At 37.8% G+C, this 24,323-nt stretch overlaps 1 protein-coding gene across 3 annotated transcripts in view; it reads right to left on the reverse strand.

Moving 5' to 3' along the window:
• The window catches only part of Dus4 (Dihydrouridine synthase 4), a 41,556-nt gene extending 17,580 nt beyond the window's left edge, over nucleotides 1-23,976 (reverse strand). The window contains exons 1-5 of one of the 3 annotated variants that reach the window (XM_076192264.1): nucleotides 23,848-23,976; nucleotides 23,616-23,741; nucleotides 7,776-7,897; nucleotides 4,391-4,466; nucleotides 4,105-4,287 (exon numbers count right to left, since the gene is read on the reverse strand). In XM_076192264.1, coding sequence (XP_076048379.1) covers nucleotides 4,105-4,287; nucleotides 4,391-4,466; nucleotides 7,776-7,897; nucleotides 23,616-23,713 — 479 coding nt within the window. In that variant the 5' untranslated portion in view covers nucleotides 23,714-23,741; nucleotides 23,848-23,976. Of the gene's footprint in view, nucleotides 1-4,104; nucleotides 4,288-4,390; nucleotides 4,467-7,775; nucleotides 7,898-23,615 lie in introns of all 3 variants that reach the window. The other 2 variants (XM_076192263.1, XM_076192265.1) reach the window with 2 other exon arrangements.
• Between the last annotated feature and the right edge of the window lie 347 nt (nucleotides 23,977-24,323).

Consider the following 24,323-nt stretch of genomic DNA (forward strand, 5'->3'; position numbering starts at 1 on the left):
ATGAAATGATGGTGTTTTGTGTGAGTGTCTTAATTTTGTTTCTTGTAGAATTGCAATGTGTATGTTGTGTTGTTTAAGAAAGTGTTCAAGTTCATGTTTTTTAGTGTTAATACCGTCAATGTTGTGTTGTAATATGTTGATGTTGTGTGTTTTGTATGTGTTGTATGTTGCCGTTTGGGGTTGAGGTTGGGGTGGTAGTGGGGAAGGTGTAGGATCTGGGTCAGAGGGGGGGAAAGGAGAGATCGGGGACAAAGGAAGGGGAGTACTAATCGGGGGTAAGGGCAAAGGGAAATTGGGAGTGGGTAAGGGTGTTGGCTGTGGTTGGGGAGGTGGGATTGGGGTTACTGGAGGGCAGGTAGAACATGTCCAAGTGTTTGTGTATTGGTTTGTGTCAGCAAGTGTTGTACAAGTGAGGTGGGCCCAGTTTTTGCACATATTGCACTGAACTGAGCCCTTTGTCTGTCTGCTCGAAGTAATGGGTTTAGAGCATGTTGGGCATGTGTATTTTGTGGTGGGCCCAGGATTGCTCTCTACATCTCCGGCTAAAAGTAGAAGAAGAGGGGTGATCGCCGGAAAATGACCCCTCAGTGCAGAAAAAACGTAACATTGTGTGTTGGAAAAAAAAGGATTGTGGTACTCCCCCAGGTAGGCGTAGCTCCTCCTTGGGGATCGGTGCCATCTGCGTAGAGCTGATGGCCAAGGGTAGTTGCTGCTGTTTGGCCCCCAACACCAGAGGTTTATGGCTGTGGTTTAGGCAAAGGGATCACCAGGGTCTTAACCCTTTCACTCTGGGCCAAAATCTCGCAGGCAGCGTTAGCTGCCAGACGTGCGATGTTGCGTCATAATACTCGCATTATAAAAAATAAAGTTACTGCTGTATTGCTCGTTCTCTTTCACCCGTGAATTTTGATAACCATAGAAAATATGATGAAGCCAGTTTACAGAGTATGGGGGTCACACAGGTACAACTACAATATATATAATCAAGACGCCAACATCGGCATCCTCGCATACCCACTTGCTCCTCATGATGCCTACATAAGTGTCATCGTATCGAAGGGGTTAAGAAACTGATTTACATTTGTCACTCAAAAATGACAAAGAAACTTGTGACTGATTCACAACTGAGACTCATGGTAATGGTCACTCCAATTCTGATGGACTATGGGTCAAATAAGTGCATTAAATGTGAACTTTCTCATACATACAGAAGAACCTCACTTTATGAATAATGAAATTCATGATCAAAAATTCATCACAGAAATTGACTGTTAATCAAGCATGCCCTAGAGTATGAACAGCTTTGATAAAGTGTACATGCATCACATGTAAGGGATATGAAAATACTATGAACTATCCAGTTCACAAACACATGTTTGTCCCAAAAATTGCCCCATTGACAAAGCTCTTATTGAATAATGAGCAGCATGTTTAAACATGAAAGTATGTTGCATGTATGGGGGGATGGAGAGGGGGGTGCAGGGATGACCCGTCATACAGGAGGTGCTAAGACAAGAGGGAGGGTGAAGGGTGGAGGAGTGTATTTAGGGATAGAATGGGTGGGAATTTATGACTTTTCTTTTTGGCCACCTCCCTTGTAAGGGGGAAAAAGCCTTGGTATAGCATAGGTCGAGGTGAGGGCAGTTCAAATCCTGCCACCAGCGAAGTTGAACTAAGGGCATGGTTCATTAAATTCCATGCTACAAAGCCCTCTGTGAGGGGCACCGTCCTAGCCTCCCGATAGGGTGGTGTGTGTGACGTTAAACCATATCATATCATATATGTATGTATGTATGTTGCATGTGGGTCCCAGAGTGTGAAGAACAAAAGGAGCAGTCAGTATGTGGTTGCATCCCACCAAGAGAATGTCCACGCTTGTAAGAGAAAGGCAACTGCTGACTAGTAATTAAGAAAAGCACCATGTGATGGCAAAGTCTTTATTGGTACAATGCTTTGCTCATTCAAGCTTTATCAAATACATAATAAAGCTCAGATGAGCAAAATGTTGTAATAATAGACTTCATCCTCACATGGTGCTTTTCCTGATCCACACTTGAATTCTTTTGTAAGAAGATTGGCCAAATCAAAGCTTATGCCCATTGAGAACCCATTCACTGCTCCTTCCATCTTGCATCTCATGGATAAAGGGTTATCCCTGACCCTCACCCCATTGTTTGGGTCAAAGGCAATGCAATAAAATGTAGCATCACCACAGCAGGGCCTGTCAACTAGATCTGGTTTATCTACACTTGAAAAATTTACAAAACAAAGAACATACCTTTTGACTGTTTCATTCCCTTATCCATTTAACCCCAATCTTCATCCACTTCTACCTCTTACACTCTCTATTCTTTGCTCAACAGACATTTCTCTTGCATCCAATGCTTCCTTTATCCTGTCCATACACCCTATTCATGGTCTTCCTCTCGAGTTCACTCCGTCTACTTCTGTTTTTCATATTCTTATTGCAAGTCTTCCCTCATTTATTCTTTCTTTATATTCAAAACACTTACGTATCACTGATTTACCATATGTGATAGCTCTCTTTCCATATCTATTCTTGTATCACTTCCACATTTCTCGTTCTGTCCATCCATGCAACACCTATCATACATCTCAAACAAAGTAAGGTTCTTCATTTCTGCCTCTCTCAAATTCCAAATATCTAGTTTACACAATGCCATGAGTACAATCACTCCTTCATACATCCCTATCTTTGCATTCATCTTGATATACATTTTCATAACACTTCATTCCCACCCAGATATATATACTTGCCTGACTTGAAACCTACAGCCCTATAATTGCCAGCAAAAATCTTTAGGTCATCCCACAGATCTCTCTGAGAAGAAATCTTTAACTGCTGTCTGTGTTGTATTAGTGTGGACGTTTCTATGTCACTGGTTATGATGAATAGGAGAAGGAGGGGAGCAATCACCACTTATTGGCTTCTTAGTGAAAAAGTGAAGGGAAAATAGGTGAAGTTGACTGACAGACATCTTGGATCTAGCCTAGAGACTGAGGGCCAAGCCATACACTACCAGATGGAGATGAAGATATTGATAGATCCTAAAGATGGAAGGCAGGGGGATGATTCTGACAAACAATTCACTGAACCACCATTAGTCCCTCTAACTGGGACATTTTGTTGGAGAGATAGAGAGATAGAGATAGAGATAGAGATGGAGAGAGAGAGAGAGAGAGAGAGAGAGAGAGAGAGAGAGAGAGAGAGAGAGAGAGAGAGAGAGAGAGAGAGAGAGAGAGAGAGAGAGAGAGAAAGAGGGCTGTTGAAAGAGTATTGGGATGGTTTGGACATATGGAAAGAATGAGTGAAAAAAGATTAGCAAAAGAGGCGTGGAAGGCAGAGGTGGATGGAGTGAACTTGAGGGGATGACCAAGAATGAGATGGATGGATGGGTAGAAAGGGGTTTTGAACAAGGAAGGGTGAAGGCAGAGGATAGGGGTGAGTGGAGAATGGCTGTGTATGAATAATACCCATGTACATTACTGCAGGCCAAAGGGATCCCCCCCCCTCCATCTTCTCTCTTTTCTATGTCTGCTGAGCAAGGAAGGGAGAGGCCAGGGGGAGTGGTTGTGTTTGGATGATTTTGGATGCAGCCTGAAGGGATTTCTCCTTATTTTCTCTAATTTCTGCAGGAGGGGACAGATATGGGGGGGGGGGGGGTCACTGATCAAGTGAAGTGGCCTTGCTGTGGATGTAATGTATCTTGCTGCATTGCTTCTAACCTGGGCAGTGGGTAGGATACAGGGATGACCCTTCATCCATGAGGAGTTAAGATGAGAGGGAAACAAGGGTGATGGATAGGAGTGGAATGGGTGGGAGTGGGTGTGTGCTTTTGACTTGGCTACCTTCCTTATATGGGGGAAGACACCCTCACTATATAGACAGCTTGGGGTCAGGGATGACTCATCATTAACAACGAGAAAAGATAGAAGGGACAATAAATGAGCATTGGATGGGAAATGAGTGAGTGTCTGCTTTGATTAGACAAAATCTTCTTTATATGGAGAAAAGGCCTTTAGTATATGTATGTATGTATGTACATAATCATATGGTATATGTATGTAAAATAAAAAACTTACTTGTTGTCTTTGTGGACTCTTATTTTAATGGACACTGTGAAATCCTCATCTGGGATCATTCTGCGAGTCTGCTTCACCATGTCTGCAACTAGCTCTGGCTTGTGGATCAAGCACGCTCCATAACCTTCTGCCATGGCCCAACGTTGAGGACATCCACAATTGAGATCCACACCATCACAAAAACTGAAGTAGTTATACAATGGCAACAAAAACAGAGTGAAGAAAATTACAATAATCACTGAATTATGAAAACAAACTAGTTTTATGAAATAATGTGTATACTTACGGTGCAACTAATCTTGTTGCATTGGCCCAGTCTTCTCCATTACTGGCAGCAAATTGGACAATCAAAGGGCTGTCACCTGTAATTCATAATCAGGTATAAGAATATAACAAGCTTCCTCCATACCTATCAATAGACTCTTACTATCCGAAATGGGCATTGCATATAAAATTTCACTTCTACAGCTCCAAGCCTACAAACACCCTCCCTTACTTTCTGCTACAGCAAATTCACAAACTCTTTGACTTATGCTGTTCTACAAACATATAGGAAAGGAGCTATGCTTCGAAGGTAATATCTATTCTCCACTGATCAAAGTTAGCTTTAAATCTGTTTTCTGTTTCTGACTGGATTATAAGAAGTACAATAGGGGTTACAAGGATGGATACTGAAAAATGTAGAGGTGATGCAGAGAGCAGGGAAAGAGAGCTGTCAGATAAGGGTAGATCAAATAGGGCTTCAGTGGTTCGGGCAAATGGAAAGAATGAGTAGAGAGAGAGAGAGAAAAAAAAAAAAAAAAAAAAAAAAAAAAAAAAAACGTGGAAAGCAGAAGCTGATGGAGTGAACTTTGGAGGAAGACCAAGAATGAAGTGGATGCAAGGGGTAAAATGAACATAAGAGGAATATCTGTTCAACAAGGAAGAGTGATAGGAAGGAATGGAGAGTGGGTGCACATGAATGAAATAAATTACAGCCTGACGGGATGCTCTTGTCTGCACCTTAATTTTTTTTTTTTGGTGGATGAGGGGGAAGGGGGGGTCACAATAAAACTGTGGGGGTAAACTAGTTCTCACTGTCATGTCCTGCTTTGGATGGTCTATAATTTGGTGCAGTGCCTATGACATAACCAGTGTGGTGAGGGACAAGGATGACTCTTCTTCCATGAGGTGCAGATGGGAGGGGTGACGAATGGATTCTTGAAAGGTGTAGGATGGGTACTGGGTGGGTGCATTATCTGACTTTGCCATTCCTTTATGAGATGGAAAGGCCTTCTGATATGTATGCCGAGCGGGTTAGGGCGTCGTTACTTGCGGCGAAGGTCGAGGTGAGGGCAGTTCAAATCCTGCCACCAGCGAAGTTGAACCAAGGACATGGTTCATTTAATTCCATGCTACAAAGCCCTCTGTGAGGGGCACTGTCCTAGCCTCCCGATAGGGGGGAGTGTGTGACATTAAACCATATCATCATCATCATCATCCATTTACGGATGCATCTGCATGGAAAACTAGCATGTAGTCTTTTTTCAGTTTGTTCCCATGACCTCATGATACCTTCCTACCCCAAAATCAAGAAATGTTGTGTCAATTTTAGCCACTTTTTTCACTGATCTGAACATTGTGACCAGCCTTTTAATGATAGCAAGTCCAATACTTCAAATATTTCCTCATATGGGTTTGTCTAATAGGCTGCGGATAGATTTGGTTACTGCTCTTTGAATTCTCTTGATCATATTCATATCCTTTATTTTGTGTAGGGACCACATCACTAATGTGTACTGTATTCTACAGATTAGGTTCTCTAACAACTTTCTTCATTATTTATCCATCAGTAGAGTGAGAAGCAACACACGACTTGGTGGCATGGTTGGTAGAGAGCCAGACTGTCAGTATGGGGGTGCTGGTGGTGCCTGGTTCAAATCCTGCCTAGGGCTGAAATTACTTCAGTATCGCTGCGCTTCGAGTCATTACTCCAACTCTCGTGGGCGGGGAGTTGGGGGTGTGTGTGCGTGTGAGGTCATAGCATTACCCATAGATCGGTCATATGAGCTCTGAGCTCTCTTCTGGGAGGAAATTAGCTGTCGATCATGAGTCCAATACGTGATCCAAAGACCAAGGTGAATCTTACATCTGTCAAGAGTCTGTATGCTTCACTCACAATCTTGCCGATTTGGACGAGAATCAATCTCTGATCCTCCTGTTTCACTTTTGTAATTGTTTTGCTTTTTGATGAATAAATCATTGATAGTCTTTTTACCCCCTTTCCAATACTTTGCATTTTTCTATCCCTTGATTTTTTTTTAACACTCAGTCTTGGTCATATATTCTGTGACAGAAGATCACAAATGAATGTGGGCAAATGTAAAGTGATGTATAAGGAACAATGAGGGCAGATTGAATGCGAGTGTGAATGGTGAAAAGAATGAGGGAATGGAGGGCATGTGGAGGAGTGGGGATAGAAGTGAATTACAAAGGAAATGGGTGAATGTCTGGTGGAATGATAAGTGTTACAAGAAATAGATATTTGGAATGAATATAAAAAAAAAAAAAAAAAAAAAAAAAAAAAAAAAAAAAAAAAAAAAAAAAAAAAAAAAAAAAAAAAAAAAAGGTAATGATTGTACCTACAGTGCTGTATGAAGCAAAGACCTGGAATATAAGGGAGGCACAAAGGAAAACTGAATATTTCTGAAATGAAGTGTCTAAGAAATATCATAAATGTTACAAGAATGGATAGAATGTGAAATGTGGAAGTAAGGCAGAGAACAGGAGTCACAAGGGAGATGTCAGATAGAGTAGAACAGTGCTAAGTGTTTTGGGCACACGGAAAGAACGAATGAAGAAAAAGCACCAAAGAAAGTGTGGAAAGCAGAAGTGGGTGTAGCGAGTTTAAGAGGAAGACCAAAGGGGGCCTTGGATGCAGAGAGAATGTAAAAGATAGGAGTATGTGGAAGGAGAATGAGAATAGATGAAGGGATGCCATGGTCCAAAATAATGTTCTCATCTGTTTCACAATTAATCTGAGTGGATGGGGAGAGAGTGGCACCATATGGTGAAGAGGTGAGTTGAAACCAGCTCTGACTGTCAGGTTTTGCTGATGAAGAGCGGTGGCTTGCTGCACTGTTTTTGACCTAAGTACAGTACTACCTCTCATTAACGGACTAAAAGGGGGGTAACGGTGTCCGTTGATGTGAATAATACATTGATTTGGAGTGGTTTTTGGGTGGCACAGTGATCGCACGCACTAAAAAACAGCACCAAAAACATAGCAAAAACACTGCAAACACAGCTAATTAACATCCATTAATGAGAGGTCTCACTGTAGTGCAGCTGGGGACAGGATAACCCTATGCCTCTGAGGTGCTGAGATGGGATGGAATATTGAATGGATTTTATTTATGGTGTAGGTGTGACTCAGCCACCACCTCATAAGGTGATCAAAGGAACTTGTAATTCCAGACGATGCATCCTGTCACTATAAACACAGAGTAAATAATTTCAACATGACGTGTTCTGGAATAAAAACATTTTCAATTCTAAATTTAAGTAAAAAACTACATTCCATATTACACTATCGCAAGGCAAAATTCATAGAATGCTCATTGCACTAATTTTTTTTTTTTTTATTAGAATGCAGAGAATGAATTAAAATTCAATACACAGATTTAACTCACCTTTTGCTGTGGTAAAATCTGAGTGTCGTGCACGATATGACTGCACAAAACAGTCTGATATTATCATTGGTGTGAAGCATATATCACACCCATATTTTCTTACCAAACTTCTGAATGCGAGCCTGAAATTACAAAAATAAGATGTAAGAAATTACATTAAATCCTACTCAACCTGTTCCTTTACTGCTGCATTGGTGGCATAATTGGAAGCAAGCAGGTCTGGAATTCTCCTATCCATGGGTTCAAGTCCTACTCTTTTCTAAGATTCTCAGCATTGATTGTTAACTGTCCATACAGTTCAAGTACACAGAACAAAGATGAAGGCTTCAGACATAGCTACATGCATATCAGTGGGGAAAATTCAACTTTCAAGAATATATGTCTTGCATTGGAAGAGCATGTACCCTCTACATATTCTGTTCTGGTTAATACCTAAATGATCTTATTCAGCTGAGAAATTGCTGTCAGATGTAAGAAATTATTTTTACAGATTTCAATCACTCCCACTCACTCACTCAATGAAAAAGATAATTCATATATACATACATACCAAAAAACCTTTTCCTTTTCATAAGGGAGGGGGTTGAGTCACACAGAGCTTTGTAAGTCTCTTGTCATACTAAGTCTGTGATGTGTCAAGCAGTGAAAGTTAATTGACAAAAAAGAAAAAGTAAATTTCTAACTTTATGCAGTATTTTCATCTAAATAAGAATAAAACTGGTGCGGGTGTGGGACAGAGGTTCAATTTGACTTGGCCATCCCTCTTCTATGGGGTAAAAGGTCCTCTGATATCAACTAATTAATCCACTGATTCATGTCTCTTGTATGAGACCCATAGCTGCCAAGAATATCAGCAACAGCCATTGGTTTGGCCCATAAGTTACTCATGGAAGAGATATGTTGTTGTCTGAGTAAGACTAGAGCAGGGCAATATAAGATGAGGTATTTAGTGGCTTCTGTGTAATGATGCATCTGGATCATTTTGCATCTGTGGTAAGACATATTGTGTGTTGGTATTGTTTTAAAGGTGGGTGATGATGGCCTGAATGATGATGTACTAGTGTGGTTTTTGCTTGCTGTGGAAGGGGTTTTTCTGTAAGGCTGATTGTGTGTGTGTGTGTGTTTGTGTGGGGAGAGGATCAATGGAGTTGGTAGTTCAGTGGTCAGTCTTGGAGTGCTTGTTTTGAGATTTGAGTGTATATGTGCTTTTGTATGGATGTATTGAGTGGTGGTAGAGGTAGGATGTTGGAGATGTTTCAGTATTATGTACCTGGAATATTTAATGGCAAAATAAAATTCAGGGTGCATTATATAAGGTTCAGACTAGTCTAAGTGGATTTACCTTATATGAACTATCATTGATTTCATGTTAAATCAAATCTAGGTCTGCATCTGTAGTAATTCTTAGGAATCTGCCTCATGACAGAGAAGTAACAAAAGGAAATCAACTCGAGATAAACACCATGACACAATGTAAAGATATCCTATTTTTCTAGTATAGTAAATGAGAAAATTAGTTTATGCAAACTTGTATAACCAAAATAGTGGGGGTCTCCTCTATAATGTTTTTACTAAAAGTGATCAGTTTCTAAGATGATGAGATTTATCATGTTGAGTTTAGCATATGAGGGTGGTGTGTGTATTTACCTAGTTGTATTTACCTAGTTGTATTTTACGGGAAGGGGAGCTATGCTCGTGGGGTCCCGTCTTCATATCTCATTTTATCTAAACTATTTTTAAATTCATGTATTGATTTTGCACACACCACTTTCTCATCTAACTTGTTCCAACTGTCTATTACTCTGTGAGGAAAGCTGTTCTTTTTCAAGTCTCTTCTATAGCTGTCTTTTTTTATTTTCTTTCCGTGTCCTCTTGTATTTCTGTTATCCCATTTTATCAGATTCTCTCTATCAGTAATTTCTATGCCTTTCATGATTCTGTAAATAGCTATCAAATCTCCTCTCTCTCTTCTTTGCTCTAGTGTCTGTAGTTCAAGTTTTTCTAGTCTTTCTTCATATGATAGTTTTGAGAGCGTTGGTGCCAGTTTTGTAATTGCTCTTTGTATTCTTTCAAGTTTTTTTATACATTTTTTTGTACTTGGTGACCATATCGTTGCTGCATATTCCAATCTTGGTCTTATCAGGGTGATTAGGATTTTCTTCACCATTTCTTCATCCAGGTATGTAAATGCAACTTTGATTGTTCTTATTAAATTATAAGTTTCTCCAAAAATCTTATTTATATGTTTCTCAGGTGACATATTATTCATAACAATGACTCCCAGATCCTTCTCATTTTCTACTTTTTTTATTCCTTCTTCTCCCAATTTATATGCTCTTGTTATTCTGTTTTTGCTTTTTCCAAATTCCATTATACTACACTTTTTTGTATTGAACTCCATCTCCCACTTCCTACTCCATTCTTGTACTTTATTTAGATCTCTCTGTAGTGATTCACAATCTTCTTCAGTTTCCACTCTTTTCAGTAGTTTTGCATCATCTGCAAAGAAGCTCATATAGCTTTCTATTCCTTCATCCATATCATTAATATATATATAGCAAACATTATTGGGGCCAGTACTGTTCCCTGCGGAACACCGCTTATTACTTCATCCCATTTTGAGTGCTTGTTTCTTATCACTACTCTCATTTTTCTTTCTTGCAAAAAGTCTTCCATCCAATTTAGTAGTTTTCCCTGTATTCCTCCTTGAGTTTCTAATTTCTTAAGCAACTTCTTATGTGATACTTTGTCAAAAGCTTTTTTTAGGTCTAGAAATGCACAGTCCGCCCATCCATCTCTTTCCTGTATTATATCTATTAGCCTTGAATAGAAACATATTAAATTGGTGACGCATGATCGTCCTTGTCTGAATCCAAATTGCCTTGGATTTAACACTGTTTTTTTCTAAATATTTTACCCATCTACTTTTGATAATTCTTTCACAAATTTTTGCTATTGTACTTGTTAGAGAGACTGGTCTATAGTTTGTAGGTTCTTCTTTATTTCCTCCTTTATATATAGGTACTATATTTGCTTTTTTCCAATCTTCTGGAACTTTTCCTTCTTTCAAGGAACTGTTTAGTATGCTATGTATTTTGTCTGCCAGTTCATTCCTGCATTCTTTCAGAATCCAGTTTGCTATCTCATCTGGTCCATGTGATTTTCTGACATCAAGATTACTCAAGTGTGTCAATATTTCATTCTTTGTTACTTCTATTTCTTCCATAGGGGGGACTTTCTCTTTCCATTCAATCTCTTCAGGTTGTATGTTCTCCCTTGTAAACACTGATTTAAAATGTTTGTTCATAATTTCCGCCATTTCCATTTCCTCAGTGTATTCAACTCCCTCTTGTCTTAATTTCTCCAAGTCTTGTTTGTTTTTCAGTTTATTGTTTACAAATCTGTAGAATAGTTTTGGTTGATCTTTACACTTTTCTATGACATCTTTTTCATATTTTCTCTTTTCCTCTCTGCACGTTTGTACATATTCATTTCTATAACCGGTATATATTTTCCATTTTTCAGGTCTTCTGTCTTTTTTCCATCTGGTCCAGGCTTTGTCTCTTTTGTCTTTAGCTCCCTACAACTTTTGTTGTACCAGCATTTTACATATTCTTTTTCTTGTTTTTGTCTTGGGACATACTTTTCCACTCCTTTTTTGTAAATTTTTGTCAAAATATTCCATTTCTCTTCCACTGTTGTTTCTTCTTTGTATATTTCTTCCCAGTTTTCTTGTTGAAAGAATTCTCTTATTTTATCAAAGTTTGTTTTTTCATACATCATTCTTCCTTTTCTATATTGCTCATTTCTTTTCATATATTTTTCTTCATTAAGTTCCAGTTCAATCAATATGTGGTCACTTTTAATTATTGGTGTTTTATATTCAATCTTGTCCACTATTCTAGGTTTAGATGTAATTATTAAGTCTAGTCTCGATGGTTCTTCTTCATTTCTATACCTGGTGTTCTCTTGTATCCATTGTGTCATTGTATGGTCAGTAATCATCTCAGGTAGAGCGTTTCCCCATGAGCCGTCTCCACCCTTTACTGTCATTTCTTCCCAGCAGATTTCTTTGCAATTAAAGTCGCCCATTATAACTATTCTTCCTCCATCTTCCATTATTTTATTTAATGTTATCTTTGTGTCCTCTAACATACTTTTATGTTCACTCTCCTCCCATGAGGCTGTTTTCGGAGGCACATAATTTATCACAAATTTTCTGCTCTTATCTCTGTCTTCCACTTCTATCATAATCATCTCTACTGTATTCTTTCCATATATGACACCCTTCACGTTTATATCCTTCTTAGTCAGGAACATAACTCCACCCCCTTGCTTTTTCTCTCTGTTTTTAATCCAATAATTATATGCATCTTGTCCTACACTGTTGGGTGGTAGTGGGCCTTTTAATTTTGTTTCTACAATTCCCATTATGTCCGGTTCTTTTTCTTTCAAATAATCATTCAGCTCATTCAATCCTGTTATTAATCCATCTATATTTGTGTAAGACACTCTTAGTTTTCTGTCACTTCCATTGTGTTCTCTGTTTCCCTTTTGTTTTTCTCTTGTATGTCGAACTGCCTTAGTTTCATATTCACTACTCTCCAATAGAATCTCTCTTTCTCTGACTCCGTTCTGTTCTCGTTTTTTGTCTTAGCTTCAAGTCTTTTCTGCTTTTCTTCCTCTCTTTCCTCTTTATTCATTTCCCTTTTTATCCATATCTTTTTATATTGTTCACTTGTTGCTAGTTTCCCTGTTTTGGATAAGATATTCTCTGCCGTCGTTTGTGACCTGAATTTAATCTTAATTGGTCTGGTCTTATATTTACTATACTTTCCGAGCCTGAATTTTTCCTCAATTTCCTTCATAATTTCTGGTTCATCTTCCTGAACTAATTTTAGTAAACTGCTTACTTTTTCATTTTCCTCATTGGTTCTTGAGGTTCTATCTGGGTTATGTTTCTCTTCCATTCCTAATATAATTATACATTTCTTTTTGTCAGCTAAGTCTCTTACTATATTCTCCTTCTGTCTCATCACTTTAATAACTGAGTCTTCAGTTTGTTCTCTCATTTGCTGTTTAATTATATCAGTAAATGCAACTTTACTGTTTTCTTTTATCGACTTCCATCCCTCTCTGTTTTCTTTACTATTCCTCTTCAATTCCTCATTCTCCACCTTTACTTCTTTTAACTGTCTTTTCAGGTTTTCTATTTCATCAGTTAAGTTTTTGTTCGCCTTCTCTAGTTCTTCCAATTTTTCAACCCTCCGTATAATATTGTTAACATGACCGAACCTACGCTCCAAGTCCTCGATCATCTTATCGACCTTCTCTTCTAGTCTTGTCAGTCGGGGGGGGGGGGGTTGTGTCCCCCCCACCCTCTTTAAATCCCTGGAAAATATTCTCATCACTTTCTACTGTATTGCTCTTATCTATACTTCTAATCTTTACATTTCTATTAGACATTTCATCGTCGTCGGGGGCCGTTTGTTTACCTTTCGCCTGTCTGCCTGGGCCAAGTCTACTCCTTCCTCATTTCCTTCCATTTCCCTCAGTAATCCCTCCCCTTCTCCTCTTTCCCTACTTTCCTACTACTCCACGAGCAATTTCCCCCCACCCTGTAAATACAATAGGCACTTCTCTTTGCGTTGGGATCCACAAAACTTCAATTTTCTTCAGAACGTCTTCTAAGCCGTCCGTTCGTTGAAGTGTGTGTGTGTGTGTATTTACCTAGTTGTATTTTACGGGAAGGGGAGCTATGCTCGTGGGGTCCCGTCTTCATATCTCATTTTATCTAAACTATTTTTAAATTCATGTATTGATTTTGCACACACCACTTTCTCATCTAACTTGTTCCAACTGTCTATTACTCTGTGAGGAAAGCTGTTCTTTTTCAAATCTCTTCTATAGCTGTCTTTTTTTATTTTCTTTCCGTGTCCTCTTGTATTTCTGTCATCCCATTTTATCAGATTCTCTCTATCAGTAATTTCTATGCCTTTCATGATTCTGTAAATAGCTATCAAATCTCCTCTCTCTCTTCTTTGCTCTAGTGTCTGTAGTTTAAGTTTTTGTAGTCTCTCTTCATATGATAGTTTTGAGAGTGTTGGTGCCAGTTTTGTGATTGCTCTTTGTATTCTTTCAAGTTTTTTTATACATTTTTTTGTACTTGGTGACCATATCGTTGCTGCATATTCCAATCTTGGTCTTATCAGGGTGATTAGGATTTTCCTCACCATTTCTTCATCCAGGTATGTAAATGCCACTTTGATTGTTCTTATTAAATTATAAGTTTCTCCAAAAATCTTATTTATATGTTTCTCAGGTGACATATTATTCATAACAATGACTCCCAGGTCCTTCTCATTTTCTACTTTTTTTATTCCTTCTTCTCCCAAATTATATGATCCTGTTATTCTGTTTTTGCTTTTTCCAAATTCCATTATACTACACTTTTTTGTATTGAATTCCATCTCCCACTTCCTACTCCATTCTTGTACTTTATTTAGATCTCTCTGTAGTGATTCACAATCTTCTTCAGTTTTCACTCTTTTCAGTAGTTTTGCATCATCTGCAAAGAAGCTCATATAGCTTTCAATTCCTTCATCCATATCATTAATATATATAGCAAACATTATTGGGGCCAGAACTGTTCCCTGCGGGACACCGCTTATTACTTCATTCCATTTTGAGTGCTGATCTCTTATCACTACTCTCATTTTTCTTTCTTGCAAAAAGTCTTCCATCCAATTTAGCAATTTACCTTGTATTCCTCCTTCATATTCTAATTTCTTAAGCAACTTCTTATGTGGTACTTTGTCAAAAGCTTTTTTTAGGTCTAGAAATGCACAATCAGCCCATCCATCTCTTTCTTGTATTATATCTATTAGCCTTGAATAGAAACATATTAAATTGGTGACGCATGATCGTCCTTGTCTGAATCCAAATTGCCTTGGATTTAGTACGTTGTTTTTTTCCAAGTATTTTACCCATCTACTTTTGATAATTCTTTCACAAATTTTTGCTATTGTACTTGTTAGAGAGACTGGTCTATAGTTTGTAGGTTCTTCTTTATTTCCTCCTTTATATATAGGTACTATATTTGCTTTTTTCCAATCTTCTGGAACTTTTCCTTCTTTTAAGGAACTGCTTATTATGCTATGTATTTTGTCTGCCAGTTCATTCCTGCATTCTTTCAGAATCCAGTTTGCTATTTCATCTGGTCCATGCGATTTTCTGACATCAAAATTACCCAAGTGTGTCAATATTTCATTCTTTGTTACTTCTATTTCTTCCATAGGGGGGACTTTTTCTTTCCACTCAATCTCTTCAGGTTGTATATTTTCCCTTGTAAACACTGATTTAAAATGTTTGTTCATAATTTCTGCCATTTCCATTTCCTCAGTGTATTCAACTCCTCCTTGTCTTAATTTCTCCAAGTCTTGTTTGTTTTTCAGTTTATTGTTTACAAATCTGTAGAATAGTTTTGGTTGATCTTTACACTTTTCTATAACATCTTTTTCATATTTTCTTTTTTCCTCTCTGCACTTTTGTACATATTCATTTCTATAACCAGTATATATTTTCCATTTTTCAGGTCTTCTGTCTTTTTTCCATCTGGTCCAGGCTTTGTCTCTTTTGTCTTTTAACTCCCTACAACTTTTGTTGTACCAGCATTTTACATATTCTTTTTCTTGTTTTTGTCTTGGGACATACTTTTCCACTCCTTTTTTGTAAATTTTTGTCAAAATATTCCATTTCTCTTCCACTGAGGTTTCTTCTTTGTATATTTCTTCCCAGTTTTCTTGTTGGAAGAATTCTCTTATTTTATCAAAGTTTGTTTTTTCATACATCATTCTTCCTCTTCTATATTGTTCATTTCTTTTCATATATTTTTCTTCATTAAGTTCCAGTTCAATCAATATGTGGTCACTTTTACCTATTGGTGTTTTATATTCAATCTTGTCCACTATTCTAGGTTCAGATGTAATTATTAAGTCTAGCCTCAATGGTTCTTCTTCATTTCTATACCTAGTGTTCTCTTGTATCCATTGTGTCATTGAATGGTCAGTAATCATCTCAAGTAGAGCATTTCCCCATGAGTCATCACCACTCTTTACTGTCATTTCTTCCCAGCAGATTTCTTTGCAATTAAAGTCGCCCATCATAACTATTCTTCCTCCGTCTTCCATTATTTTAGTTAATGCTATCTTTGTGTCCTCTAACATACTTTTATATTCACTCTCCTCCCATGAGGCTGTTTTCGGAGGCACATAATTGATCACAAATTTTCTGCTCTTCTTATCTCTGTCTTCCACTTCTATCATAATCATCTCTACTGTATTCTTTCCATATATGACACCTTTCACGTTTATATCCTTCTTAGTCAGGAACATAACTCCACCCCCTTGCTTTTTCTCTCTGTTTCTAATCCAATAATTGTATGCATCATGTCCTACACTGTTGGGTGGTAGTGGGCCTTTTAATTTTGTTTCTACAATTCCCATTATGTCCGGTTCTTTTTCTTTCAAATAATCATTCAGCTCATTCAATCCTGTTATTAATCCATCTATATTTGTGTAAGACACTCTTAGTTTTCTGCCACTTCCATTGTGTTCTCTGTTTCCCTTATGTTTTTCTTTTGTATGTCGAACTTCCTTAGTTTCATGTTCACTACTCTCCAATAGAATCTCTCTTTCTCTGACTCCGTTCTGTTCTCGTTTTTTGTCTTAGCTTCCAGTCTTTTCTGCTTTTCTTCCTCTCTTTCCTCTTTATTCATTTCTCTTTTTATCCATATCTTTTTGTATTGTTCACTTGTTGCTAGTTTCCCTGTTTTGGATAAGATATTCTCTGCCGTTGTTTGTGACTTGAATTTAATCTTAATTGGTCTGGTCTTGTCTGTGCTATACTTTCCGAGTCTAAATTTCTCTTCGATTTGTTTCATAATTCCTGGTTCATCTTCCTGAACTGATTCTAGTAATTGGCTTACTTTTTCATTTTCCTCTTTGATTCTTGTGGTTCTATCTGTGTTGTGTTTCTCTTCCATTCCTAATATAATTATACATTTCTTCTTGTCTGCTAAATCCCTTACTATATTCTCCTTTTGTCTCATCACTTTAATAACTGAGTCTTTAGTATGTTCTTTCAATTGCTGTTTGACTATGTCAGTGAATGAAACCTTATTTCCTTCTTGGGTTTTCTTCCAATTTTTACTTTCTTTAGCTATCGTTTCTCTGTTTTCTTTACTATTCTTCTTCAATTCCTCATTCTCCACCTTTACCTCTCTTAACTGTCTTTTTAGGTCTTCTATTTCATCAGTTAAGTTTTTATTCGCCTTTTCCAGTTCTTCCAATCTTTCAACCCTTTGTAAAATGGTGTTCATATGACCTAACCTACTCTCCAAGTCCTCGATCACCTTATCGACCTTCTCTTCTAGTCTTGTCAGTCGGGGTGGGGGGGGGGGGGGGGGGTTGTGTCCCCCCCACCCTCTTTAAATCCCTTGAAAATATTCTCATCACTTTCTGCTATATTGCTCCTATCTATACCTCTAATCTTCACATTCCTATTAGACATGTCGTCATCATCCAACTCGTCTTGGGGTCGTTTGTCTACCTTACGGCGGCCCGTCAGGGCCATTTCCTCCACCTCCTCATTACCTTCCATTTCCCCAGCAATCCCTCCCCCTCTCCTCTTTCCTTACTTTCCCACTACCCCACGAGCAATTTCCCCCCACCCTGCAAATACAAAAAGGCACTTCTCTTTGCGTTGGGATCCACAATCTTCACTTTTCTTCAGAACGTTCTTCAAGCCGTCCGTTCGTTGAAAGTGTGTGTGTGTGTATTCACCTCGGATCTGCTGCAGCCTCTGTTCGAGACAGCCAGACACCACCCTACGGCAGTGAGCTCAGAGCTCATTATTTGCCGATCTCTGGGTAGGTCTGAGACCACTCACACACCACACACTGGGACAGCAAGGTCACAATTCCTTGACTAACATCCCGTACCTACTCACTGCTAGGTGAACAGAGGCTACACGTGATAGGAGACAAACCCAACTTATCTCCGCCCGGCCGGGGAATCGAACCCCGGTTCTCCGGCTTGTGAGGCCAGTGCCTTACCAATCCGCCACCGAGCGTGTATTTACCTAGTTGTATTTACCTAGTTGTATTTGCACACACCACTTTCTCATCTAACTTGTTCCAACTGTCTATTGCTCTGTGAGGAAAGCTGTTCTTTTTCAAATCTCTTCTATAGTTGTCTTTTTTTATTTTCTTTCCGTGTCCTCTTGTATTTCTGTCATCCCATTTTATCAGATTCTCTCTATCAGTAATTTCTATGCCTTTCATGATTCTGTAAATAGCTATCAAATCTCCTCTCTCTCTTCTTTGCTCTAGTGTCTGTAGTTTAAGTTTTTGTAGTCTCTCTTCATATGATAGTTTTGAGAGTGTTGGTGCCAGTTTAGTAATTGCTCTTTGTATTCTTTCAAGTTTTTTTATACATTTTTTTGTACTTGGTGACCATATCGTTGCTGCATATTCCAATCTTGGTCTTATCAGGGTGACTAGGATTTTCCTCACCATTTCTTCATCCAGGTATGTAAATGCCACTTTGATTGTTCTTATTAAATTATAAGTTTCTCCAAAAATCTTATTTATATGTTTCTCAGGTGACATATTATTCATAACAATGACTCCCAGGTCCCTCTCATTTTCTACTCTTTTTATTCCTTCTTCTCCCAAATTATATGATCCTGTTATTCTGTTTTTGCTTTTTCCAAATTCCATTATACTACACTTTTTTGTATTGAACTCCATCTCCCACTTCCTACTCCATTCTTGTACTTTATTTAGATCTCTCTGTAGTGATTCACAATCTTCTTCAGTTTTCACTCTTTTCAGTAATTTTGCATCATCTGCAAAGAAGCTCATATAGCTTTCAATTCCTTCATCCATATCATTAATATATATAGCAAACATTATTGGGGCCAGAACTGTTCCCTGCGGGACACCGCTTATTACTTCATTCCATTTTGAGTGCTGATCTCTTATCACTACTCGCATTTTTCTTTCTTGCAAAAAGTCTTCCATCCAATTTAGCAATTTACCTTGTATTCCTCCTTCATATTCTAATTTCTTAAGCAACTTCTTATGTGGTACTTTGTCAAAAGCTTTTTTTAGGTCTAGAAATGCACAATCAGCCCATCCATCTCTTTCTTGTATTATATCTATTAGCCTTGAATAGAAACATATTAAATTGGTGACGCATGATCGTCCTTGTCTGAATCCAAATTGCCTTGGATTTAGTACGTTGTTTTTTTCCAAGTATTTTACCCATCTACTTTTGATAATTCTTTCACATATTTTTGCTATTGTACTTGTTAGAGAGACTGGTCTATAGTTGGTAGGTTCTTCTTTATTTCCTCCTTTATATATAGGTACTATATTTGCTTTTTTCCAATCTTCTGGAACTTTTCCTTCTTTTAAGGAACTGCTTATTATGCTATGTATTTTGTCTGCCAGTTCATTCCTACATTCTTTCAGAATCCAGTTTGCTATTTCATCTGGCCCATGCGATTTTCTGACATCAAAATTACCCAAGTGTGTCAATATTTCATTCTTCGTTACTTCTATTTCTTCCATAGGGGGAACTTTTTCCTTCCACTCAATCTCTTCAGGTTGTATATTTTCCCTTGTAAACACTGATTTAAAATGTTTGTTCATAATTTCTGCCATTTCCATTTCCTCAGTGTATTCAACTCCCCCTTGTCTTAATTTCTCCAAGTCTTGTTTGTTTTTCAGTTTATTGTTTACAAATCTGTAGAATAGTTTTGGTTGATCTTTACACTTTTCTATAACATCTTTTTCATATTTTCTTTTTTCCTCTCTGCACTTTTGTACATATTCATTTCTATAACCAGTATATATTTTCCATTTTTCAGGTCTTCTGTCTTTTTTCCATCCGGTCCAGGCTTTGTCTCTTTTGTCTTTTAACTCCCTACAACTTTTGTTGTACCAGCATTTTACATATTCTTTTTCTTGTTTTTGTCTTGGGACATACTTTTCCACTCCTTCTTTGTAAATTTTTGTCAAAATATTCCATTTCTCTTCCACTGATGTTTCTTCTTTGTATATTTCTTCCCAGTTTTCTTGTTGGAAGAATTCTCTTATTTTATCAAAGTTTGTTTTTTCATACATCATTCTTCCTTTTCTATATTGTTCATTTCTTTTCATATATTTTTCTTCATTAAGTTCCAGTTCAATCAATATGTGGTCACTTTTACCTATTGGTGTTTTATATTCAATCTTGTCCACTATTCTAGGTTCAGATGTAATTATTAAGTCTAGCCTCGATGGTTCTTCTTCATTTCTATACCTAGTGTTCTCTTGTATCCATTGTGTCATTGAATGGTCAGTAATCATCTCAAGTAGAGCATTTCCCCATGAGTCATCACCACTCTTTACTGTCATTTCTTCCCAGCAGATTTCTTTGCAATTAAAGTCGCCCATCATAACTATTCTTCCTCCGTCTTCCATTATTTTAGTTAATGCTATCTTTGTGTCCTCTAACATACTTTTATGTTCATTCTCCTCCCATGAGGCTGTTTTCGGAGGCACATAGTTGATCACAAATTTTCTGCTCTTCTTATCTCGGTCTTCCACTTCTATCATAATCATCTCTACTGTATTCTTTCCATATATGACACCTTTCACGTTTATATCCTTCTTTGTCAGGAACATAACTCCACCCCCTTGTTTTTTCTCTCTGTTTCTAATCCAATAATTGTATGTATCATGTCCTACACTGTTGGGTGGTAGTGGGCCTTTTAATTTTGTTTCTACAATTCCCATTATGTCCGGTTCTTTTTCTTTCAAATAATCATTCAGTTCATTCAATCCTGTTATCAATCCATCTATATTTGTGTAAGACACTCTTAGTTTTCTGCCACTTCCATTGTGTTCTCTGTTTCCCTTATGTTTTTCTTTAGTATGTCGAACTGCTTTATTTTCATGTTCACTACTCTCCAATAGAATCTCTCTTTCTCTGACTCCGTTCTTTCCTCGTTTTTTGCCTTAGCTTCAATTCTTTTCTGCTTTTCTGCCTCTCTTTCCTCCTTATTCATTTCTCTTTTTATCCATACCTTTTTATATTGATCATTTGTTGCTAGTTTCCCTGTCTTGGATAGAATTTTCTCTGCCGTTGTTTGTGACCTGAATTTAATCTTAATTGGTCTGGTCTTATCTGTACTATATTTTCCGAGTCTGAATTTTTCCTCAATTTCCTTTATAATTTCTGGTTCATCTTCCTGGACTAATTTTAATAAACTGCTTTTTCATTTTCCTCCTTGATTCTTGCGGTTCTATCTGGGTTATGTTTCTCTTCCATTCCTAATATAATTATACATTTCTTTTTGTCAGCTAATTCTCTTACTATATTCTCCTTCTGTCTCATCACTTTAATAACTGAGTCTTCATTATGTTCTTTCAATTGCTGTTTGACTATGTCAGTGAATGAAACCTTATTCCCTTCTTGAGTTATTCTCCAATTTTTAGCTTCTGTAGCTATTTTCTCACTGTTTTCATTACTATTCTTCTTCAATTTCTCATTCTCCTCCTTTACATTTCCTAACTGTCTTTTTAGGTCCTCTACTTCTTCAGTTAAGTTTCTGTTAGTCTTCTCTAGTTGTTCCAATCTTTCAATTCTTTGTAGAATGGAGCCTACATTACCTAACTTACGTTCCAAGTCCTCGATCACCTTATCAACTCTCTCCTCTAGTCTTATCAGTCTGGGGGGGGTTGTGTCCCCCCCACCCTCTTTAAATCCCTGGAACATATTCTCGTCACTTTCTACTGTATTTCTCCTCTCTATACTTCTAATCTTTACATTTTTATTTGCCATTTCGTCATCCGGTGGTCGTTTCATGTTGATCTTCCGCCCGTCTGCCTGGGCCAAGTCCTCCACATCCTCATTATCTTCCATTTCCCCAGTAATCCCTCCCCCTCTCCTCTTTCCTTACTTTCCCACTACCTCACGAGCAATTCCCCCCCCCCCTGCAAATACAAAAAGGCACTTCTCTTTGCGTTGGGATCCACAATCTTCACTTTTCTTCAGAACGTTCTTCAAGCCGTCCGTTCGTTGAAAGTGTGTGTGTGTGTGTGTGTGTGTGTGTGTGTGTGCAAATTGTGTTTATGGATAGGACCTCTAAGATTACTATGCCATCGTTAACAAATACCCAAAATAGACCAACTAATCAGGGAACATTACATGACCCAATACAGGCTTACTGCCCTGATCTTGGACCATTTCACTGTAACATAGAAGTGGCCTTGGTAGTTTATCAACCACTATCTTGAGTTTCAAAAGTTTCAAAGTTGGAAAACCTGCAACACCATAGTGGCTGGCAAAGGTCCTTAGAACCTCCCACAGATCTAAGAAGAAACTTTGGACTGCTATCTATGCTGTATCAATGTGGTACCATTTCTATGTCACTGGCTGAAAGTCATAGGGAGAGGAAAGGACTACTGGTCAAGTTATTCTGCTACCAACTTGTCCCAGTTGCTGGTATGTGGGTTCCAGGTGGATTGATTCTAATAAGTATCCCTGAAAAAATGAACATAGGCATCTGTTTTAAAAGAGAATAGGTTTTGATAAAGTACCCTTATGAAAATGTCTGTTTCCTGGATATATACAAAGGTGCAGGAACCTGGCCGAGGATTTTTTCTCTTTATTGACATATCTATTGTGCAGTGGCTTAGTGTGGTCTTCATCGCCAAAAAGGGCAACAGGCACAGAATTTAATAAACAACTGCCATTGCCAGATCCCTGTACAGGAACCTTCCCAAACTAGCCTCAAGGACTGACTGTATTGGCATCCATAATCATTCCATAAGAGGGATAGAATATTTCTGTCTTCCTAGAAATTAGACCCAGGTTTTGACTGTGCAGAAAAATGGCTTCCTGCTTGGCAGCCACTTTCATTGCCTCCATGGACTCTTCAGAGGCAAACTACAGTCTCTCTAATGATAAGCTATAATCAAAATCCTTGGTGTACCTGACAGAGCAACAGGAACAACACAAATAACCCAAGGACATTTCATTTAGGGCCTTAAACTCATGTGAACTTAATTGCTCGCAGCAGTTTTGTTCATTTACAACATTCACACTGAACAAGTGCTAAACTAAACACCATATGGCAGTATCTAAATAATTATATTGAGATATTATTGTTAATACATGTAATGCCGGGATGTGCTGGTACCACAAGTGGGACGAATAGGACCGGGATGTGGGACAAGTTGGCAAAGGTACAACTTGATCTGTTATCAAGGAAAGCGGTTGCCATTTGTCAGCTCTCCATGTGTTAAAGAGTGTAAGCTTGATTTGATAGAGATCTTGATTCCAGTCTGGACACTGAGTGTCAGCTCCTCTGGGTTGCACCTCTTGAGTCTTGTTGAAGGTAAAGGCACTGCCACTGACAGGGTTTGAAAATGAGCGGCTTTGCTGTTCATCTTGAAGGACCACCGGTCCCTGGCCATGGTAACTGGTCCCTGGCCATGGTTACCATGGCCAGGGACCAAACATGATCTTATATTGTCCAGATTACAAACAGCTTACCATGATGGTAAGCTGTTTATAATCTGGACAATATAAGATCATGATGACACACCAAAAGACTTCTGGAATATATGCTATTTGGTAACTTCTAATTATGTTTTAACTAAAACTTACTGTACTTTCAGAATGAATTATATTAATTAAATTAATGAAAAAACACATGTGACATGATCATGATGATGATGATGATTTTGATAATCATAATGATAATCCTGTGAACTGGTTTACTTACTTGGAATACCTGACCATAGGGGCACATACTGTTACTAATTTTTTGTTCCGTAATATTTCCATAGGTTTTTCTTTATTCTCAAAAGTTCTTCCATCCATGTTGATGGCTTATTTGTTGAAATGTTGTCTAGGAAAAGTATTAATTAGTACTGTTACACTACTACTCAGTCACACAAATATCCTGCACAAATGCTGTATAGCATATAACTGGTGTAACTAATTTATTTCCATACCCAACAATATCTGTCTCTTGGTACACTAGTCAACATTAAAAAAAACATCATTTCACACTAAGTGAACCTCGGCACTGTTGTCTGTATGTAAACAATGAAGAGCCAATTTGTAAACAAGCACTACAAAAATACTTTATCATACATTTTGTAAATAAATGTGGAAAACTATGTTAATTATTTTAATGTAAAACGTTACGAAGTAAAATATTTTACTACAAAATTGAAAATAATTGGTGCATAGCAGATTTTATAACAGCAAACTTCCCGCTCGTTTTTAAAGCGACAGAATCGGACATGGCGGAAAATTCATCGTAGATTAGAAATGACTGAAGTTACTGAAGTAGATAGTATTTCAGAAACACCTTATATTGTGTTGTCTGGGGTTCTAAACTATGCAGAAATACCTGAAGACTAGAGATGGGCGAATGTTGTCCTTGTCTTAAAAAGAACGAAGGAAGATTTTAATTACAGGACAA

This window comes from Oratosquilla oratoria, chromosome 11, assembly GCF_046742065.1.
Source record: "Oratosquilla oratoria isolate Oo_2021 chromosome 11, ASM4674206v1, whole genome shotgun sequence".
Taxonomy (NCBI): domain Eukaryota; kingdom Metazoa; phylum Arthropoda; class Malacostraca; order Stomatopoda; family Squillidae; genus Oratosquilla; species Oratosquilla oratoria.